A 7,631-nucleotide genomic window follows, 5' to 3' on the forward strand; every position below is an offset into this window, starting at 1 on the left:
GGAGTGTGAAAGCCGCATGGCTAAAGTCATATTACTTTCTACCGGTCACTCACATCGTCTGATGTAGAAAATGGAGAGTTACCACAAAAGGAAGCCATAGAACAATTCTGGACCGAACAATTATCAATTCAATGGAGATACCGGAAGGATTGAAGATGAAAAATCTGAAGCTATAAAATATGAGCCGATGTAGCATGACAAGATCACAATTGAAGAAGTAAAATCAGCTATCAGAGGACTGCACAACTGGAAAGCACCTGGGCCTGATGGATTACAGAACTTCTGGATCAAGAAACTTTGGATCATGCATGACAAATTCACCTCCGCAATATTTGATGTCATTGAAAATACTGAAAGAATGCCAATATTCCTTACACATGGCACAACGTACCTGTTACCTAAAGACCAAAGGAATACAGAAGACCCATCCAAATACCGACCAATCACATGTCTTCCAACGATGTACAAATTAATCACATCGTGCATTTCAAATCGAATTCACAACCATTGCAAGAGGAATAACATCATCGCCATGCAACAGAAAGGATGCACCAAAGACAGCCGAGGGTGCAAAAAACAGCTAATAATTGATTCAGTTATCTGCAATCAAGCGTTCTCCAAGCGGAGGAATCTTTACGCTGCGTACAAAGACTACAAAAAAGCATTCGATTCTATACCCCACGAATGGCTCTTGACGATCTTGAAGATTTACAAGGTGGATCCCAATATTGTTAAGTTCCTGAAAAACGCCATGTCAACCTGGCGTACTAGTCTTCAAATGAAAGCAGCAGATTGCTCCATAACAACAGGACCTATTCCAATAAGACGCGGAATTTTCCAAGGAGACTCGCTGAGCCTTCTGTGGTTCTGAATGGCCCTGAATCCCTTGTCTCATAGATTGAATTCTACGGACTACGGATTTTCCATCAAGAGCGGCAGTAGAACAATGATAAAACTGAATCATCTACTTTTTACATGGACGATTTGAAACTCTTCGCATCTACCAAAAAACAAATGCAACAGATGCGGAAAATGGTGGAACGATTTTCGGAAGACATCAAAATGAAGTTTGGATTAGAAAAATGTCGACTGCTGAACATAACGAGAGGGAAAATAGAAGATGGTACGTTCAAACTCAAGGAAGGTGCAGAAATTGAAGCATTGAAGGAAGGAGACACATACAAGTATCTAGGCATAAAACAGTCAAGAAAAATCAATCAGACCCAGATGAAGAAAGAATTAACGGAGGAGTTCATCCGAAGATTGGAAGGGATAATGAGAACAGGTCTTAACAGCAAGAATCTCATAAAAGTGATTAACACCTACGCTTTCTCGGCGCTGAGCTATTCATTCGGTATCATCTCTTGGACGACCACCGATTTAGCAGCCTTACAGAGAAAAATAAGGACGATGCTGATTAAACACAATAAACATCACCCCAAAAGCTCAAAAGTACGGACCGAGCTGCCACGACATCTTGGGGGTAGAGGAATTGATGATTTGTCCAACCGTATGGCACAGGAAACTGAAGGACTTCGAAAATATTTTCTGAGCAAGGCTGCTTCGTCAGATCTCCATCGAGTAGTTTGTGTTGCTGATAGTTCTACACCGTTAAAGCTATAACAGGATCACTTGGAAATCGTCGAACACTCTGCAGAAAGTAAAATGCAAAAACTGATTGGCAAACCTTTGCATGGGAGGCACCAGAACGAGGTAAACCATGATTACGTCGACATATCTGCGTCAAACTACTGGTTGACTTCCGGAAGGTTGTTTCCTGAGACAGAGGGCTTCATGCTTGCCATCCAGGATCAGGTGATTCCAACAAGAAATTACATAAAATATATCGCCAAGGATGCCTCAGTGGCAAACGATAGCTGTCGTTATGGCTGTACGACACATGAAACTATCCATCACATCGCCAGGGGATGTCAGAAGTTCGCGGGCACGGAGTACAAAAATAGACATGATGCTGTTGCCAAGATTATTCACCAAGAATTGGCACTAAAACACCAACTTCTGAGATCGAAAAAGGTTCCTTATTACAATTATCATCCGGATACTGTGTTGGAAAATGAACATCACAAGCTCTACTGGGATCGCACGGTTCTCACAGTCCGGAAAATAACCCACAATAGACCAGACCTCATATTGCTCAATAAGGATGAGGACAGAGCACTATTCATCGACGTTGCAATTCCAAATAATAACAATCTTCTAGATAGGTACACTGAAAAAATTTCAAAATACAGAGATCTCGAGGAACAAACCAGAAGACAGTGGAAGCTGAAATATATCAAGACCATCTCCCTATTGTAATTTCATCTACAGACTTGATACCGAAGAAACTACTGGAGACCTTGAGGAAACTTCAGTTGGACGAAAATATCTATAGAGTCATGCAGAAGGCGGTACTGCTCGGAACGCCGAGAACTGTACGCAAGTACATGGGGAATGCAGAGGAACACCGTCTGCGCCGATAGGAAGTACGGGTGGAGCAGGAATCCAACCTACAGCAGGGAGGCGAGGAGCGACCCGGACCCGACCACCACCACGAGCCCGAAAACCTGGAAAGGGCTCCAACAGAGCCTAATCCTTTTGATATCTGAGATATCTGGGATAAGTGAATTTTCCTCTGGAGAGGAGTGTGAAAGCCGCAAGGCTAAAGTCATATTTATTCAGAGAATTTAACAAAAATACAAAAAACAAGTCAATATAAATTTTCTGCTCAAATTCTAAACAAACAATATTAATCCACAGGGATATCCGCTCGTGGATTTTGCAATATATGGACAACATAAATTCAATTCTAATCTTTATGAAAATTTCGAGATCACACATATACCTATTATAAGACAACAACGACAGTAAATTCCATCTACTAAGCATTTATCAATGAAGATTGTTATTTTTTAAATCTATCCGAGAATGCACAAGAAGCCTAGGGGTTGAATCAATATATTTTCGTAATTGCTTCTTGAATATTGTTGGCATAATAATTTTTCTTATATATACTGGCAAACTATTAATTACAAGCGGCCCCAGAAATATATGACTCCGCTGTCCTATTGTTTTATTTATTCTAGGTACTACCGTAGAATACAATATATATTATTTATATACTCCCAAATATTTCACAGAATCTGTGGATGTTATTTCTATAGGTGTACTGTGGGTGGGTAAGATATGTAATTTGGTCATCTGGGTTAAGTACCGGGTGAGGCTGGTGAAAGCAACAAATTTAGTTTTCTCAACATTTATGGTGAGTAATTTATAGTTAAAAAAGTCAATAATTTGTGTAAAGTCAACTTCAATTTTCTTTTTCAGGTCGCTCCAGGAAGTATCTTGCTAAAGTATGGCAGTGTCGTCAGCAAAACTCACGAAATCACCGACGGATGGTAAGTCAAGGAGATCATTTATGTAAATGAAAAAAAATAAAGGTCCAAGCAACGTGCCTTGAGGCACTCCATACTTCACCTCCCTAAATGTTTCCACTTCATCTCCAATTTTGCAAGCTTGTGATCTGTGACATAGATAACTTTCCATTAACTTCAGAGATTTGCCCCTAAAACCTATTCTCTCCAATGACAACAATAATTCATTATGACAGACCGTATCGAACGCTTTGGCGAGGTCGATGAATACGCAGACAGCTTGCATTTTATCATCAATAGCTTTATACATTTTTCCAGTCAAATAGGCTATTGCATTCTGCGTCGAGTTACCCGCTCTTAAACCGTTTTGTCGATCTGAAATCAGGTTATATTTATCTAAAAATTTTGCTATTCTGACCTCCAACACATTTTCAAATATTTTTGAAATTACGGGGGATATTGAAATAGGTCGATAATTTAAGCATAACGATCTGTCCCCAGACTTATATAAAGGTACCACAATCGATTTTTTCAGAACATTAGGATATTGTCCCACCTCAATTGCCTTATTGATAACAAATGTAATAGGCGTAACTATGAACTCTGCTGTATTTTTTATTATTTCTGTGGTTATCTTGTCCATTCCCGCTGATTTACTGTTTTTTAAAGAATATATTATTTTAAGTACTTCAGCTTCATCAGTCTCCAATATAACTATTGAGTTAACATTTCTTCTTTGTTTGAATTCAACTCCGCTATTTTTAACCCTCTTTGCCAATTTTTCACCTACACTTATGAAGAATTCATTAAAAACCTCAGTTAATTCTTTTTTGCCAGTCACCTTTTTCCCTACTTCATTTAACACCGATGTTGGTTGAATTTTGGTTGTATCGTTTTTGTCAATATTTCTTAAGACTTTCCAAAGTTGATCTGGATTTTTCGAATTGCTATTGATCTTATTCCTGTAATACTCTGCCTTTGTTTTCGCAATCAGTTGTTTTAGAATATTATTGTATTCTTTCAATTCATGTTTCAGTAATATATTTTCTGGATTATTTTTACATGTTTTATTAAGTTTATTTTTGTGATTTATTGACTTGATTAGTCCCTTGGTGATCCATGGAGTGCGTTTTCTTTCATTTCTTTTAAAATTGACCTTATACTCACTTTGTTCAATGAACTGTGAAAAAATCCTGAAAAACATATCCATTGAGAGGTGAATGTCATCCTGATTCATAACACTACTCCATGTTTCATTTTTGAGTAATTGTCTGAGTTTTTTGTAATTTACAAATTTCCTACTCTGATCATTCCTAACATAATTTTTACAATTTTTTGGGAGTGAAAACTTGACTGCTACTGGTTTATGATCCGTGATCAAATGATCAACCACCATGGGACAGACAGTGTCCAACTGCAGAGAACCCCTCAACATTATATAATTATAACAAGCCTTCTCTCTAGTTGGTGAGTTTATAATTAATAAATATCCATATTCACTTAGTACGTTTAAATATTCCTCTCTAATATTTGAATCAGTCAGTAAATCTATATTTAAGTCACCAATTATTAATGATACTCTATTATTTGGCTTATTTATACTTAAAAACTCTTCTAGATCTGAGATGAACTCGGAAGGACATAGAGATGGAGTGCGGTATACAGCGAATATGTTTATACCCACAGAGTGAAGCCCCAGGCGCAAAATAATGGCATTTACCGGACCAATTTTGACTAACTCATATTCTAAATCTATACCATCTTTCACATATACTAGTATGCCATAATTTTTTTAAGATCAAATCTGTTATCCATCCTGTTCATTGGAGCTTGATAGATAATGAAAAAGACGAAATTTTCGTGTCTGCTCCAAATTCTTTATTAAAAATTGCTACATATGTTTCGGCCCTTACAAAATTAGGGCCATCTTCAGGCATCTGCAGACAAATACAAAGATGTATGAAAACAGTAATAAAATAAAAGACTGCAACAGAAAAGTACATGGAAAGAGAAAACAACAGTACAAAGACAAAACAGTAAATCAACAAATATTGAGAGTCGAATTGTAAACTTAAGCAAAATAACTTACATGTTCAAAATTATAACCGAAATTATTCGTCAAGAAAAGATGAAAGTAAATATGTCAAATTATCAGGATCAACAAAGGCGAACAGAAATAGCAGAAAGAAGCGCAGAAACCACAGAAAAACACAGAAATGACTGAGTTTCTGTTGAGTGGCGAATATCGGGTTGTGTGAAGTATCAAAATTGGGAGAAAAGGGGGAAGAACGGAATCGGAGTCATCGCGATGGAAGAAAGCCGAGCAAATGCGGACAAATGAGCAGTTCAGGGAACTTTTGCTGGGTGTTCAGAAGTTTAGTTGGGGTGTTGTGTTTTGCCTTTGTGATATGTATATTCTCCAATGAGTCACATAAACTTCTGTTTCGAGGTAGAGACAGGATGCAGGGCTCCAACGAAGGAACGTGGCCGGAGTTCGAGAGGATGTGCTCCGCGAAAGTGGACTTGTTGGGGTTGTTGGTCCTAATGGCTCTGAAGTGTTCATCGATCCTTGTATTGATGCTTCTAATGGATCGGCCTATGTAGAAACTACCACAAGAACATTCCAGCCGATAGACTCCCATTCTCTCGACCGGGTCGACCTTATCCTTACCTCTGGAGTGGATTGCTCTAAGGGAGTTTTCAACTTTGAAGGATATCTGAATGTTGAACTGTTTTAGGTATTTTTGGATTCTCTCAGAAACCCCAGGAACATAAGGGATGCTCTTGAAAATAATGTTTTCATCTGATATAGGGGTTAAATGGGTGTTATGTCTAATCATGATCTTATGGGAAATGCAGCGAAAAGTGTTCTGGACCAAGTTCATAGGGAAGCCATTGTTGTGTGCTATTTGTAGTATAATGTATTCCGTTTCGTAATCTTCAGCGGACAATGGAGTTGTCAACAGTCTATAGAAGAAGGAACGGAAGGCGGCAAGCTTGTACTGGAGTGGATGATTTGATGAGAAAGGGATCACATGATCAGTTGTTGTGGGCTTCCTGTAGATAGAGAATTCGATCTCATCATCTCTCGAGCGCAAAAGCAAGTCTAGAAACGGAAGGGTTCCATTTGTCTGTGCTTCAACGGTGAAGGTGATTCTAGGATGCAGTGTGTTAATGAAATCTAGGAACATATCGAGGTCAGATTGATCTCCCAGGAAGATGCAAAAAATGTCGTCCACATAGCGTCTCCAAAATAGAATGTGTTTTTTGAACAAGTTATTGTCCTTGAGTTTATTTTCAAGATATTTAAGAAAACACTCTGCAAGCAATGGCGCCAGGGTAGATCCCATACTTAGGCCGTTTTTTTTGGATGTAAAATCGGTTGTTGAATTTGAAAAAGTTCTGCTCCAGGCAAACTTTTAGTAAAGCTGAGAGAGAAGACCCAACATCGTCGCTAAGATCGGAAAAGGCCAAAAGTTGGTTGATTAATTCAGCGGCTTCAACCGGTGGAGTAGATGGGTATAAGTTGACTATATCGAAGGAGACCATGGTTGCTCCCTCGGGAAATTTGAGGTCTTTGATCTGATGTACCAGTTCTGAAGAATTTTTGATAGAGAATTCTGATCTGTAATCTAAATGGCGTTGAAAAACATCACCGAGGAAGGAAGACAAGCCGTGGGCAGTGGTGCCAACAAAGGAAACGATTGGGCGAACGGGTATGCCTGGTTTGTGGATCTTTGGCAAACTATATAACAGAGGAGTGACCGGTACAGACGAGATAAGCCAATCTATTTTAAAATTGAAAAGCTGCAAAATATCTTTATTTTGTTTGATGGTAGAATTTACCTTCTTAAGAAAACCAGGTATGAGATCTTTGGGGGTTCTGTCGAAATCTGTTGAATTTAGGAAGTCTTCAGTTTTGCAAATGTAATCAGACATTCTCATGATCACGGTGCAGTTGCCCTTGTAAGCTTTGGTGACCAAGAGATTTTTTACGTTGATTTTGTTCAACAATGATTTTATGACAGAGGAAGAACTCCCAAATTTTGTAGTTTGATGTCTTAAGAAGGATTTGATGATGTTAGTTGTTTCTAATGTTATGGTGGCAAAATTTTCTAATCTGCACCGATTAAAAATGTTTTCAATATGTGAGGTGAACGAGTCTAAAAGTACAGAAGAAGGCTTGAGAGGTGCAGAACATTTAAGGCCCTGGTTAAGAAGATCTTGTTCGGCAGATGATAGTGAAATGTCGGTCAT

General features: G+C 38.4%; 1 protein-coding gene across 1 annotated transcript; it reads right to left on the reverse strand.

Annotated features, from left to right (window-relative positions):
* Nucleotides 1–6,680: 6,680 nt before the first annotated feature.
* On the reverse strand, nt 6,681–7,631 carry LOC123318271. Its single transcript, XM_044904887.1, has one exon. It carries the CDS (start codon nt 7,629–7,631, stop codon nt 6,681–6,683), a length of 951 nt encoding a protein of 316 aa, XP_044760822.1.

Source organism: Coccinella septempunctata, chromosome 8 (genome assembly GCF_907165205.1).
Source record: "Coccinella septempunctata chromosome 8, icCocSept1.1, whole genome shotgun sequence".
NCBI classification, from domain to species: Eukaryota; Metazoa; Arthropoda; class Insecta; order Coleoptera; family Coccinellidae; genus Coccinella; species Coccinella septempunctata.

Coding starts and splice junctions, on each gene's coding strand:
- LOC123318271 (XM_044904887.1), bottom strand. CDS start 7,631: ATGACCGACATTTCACTATCATCTGCCGAACAAGATCTTCTTAACCAG.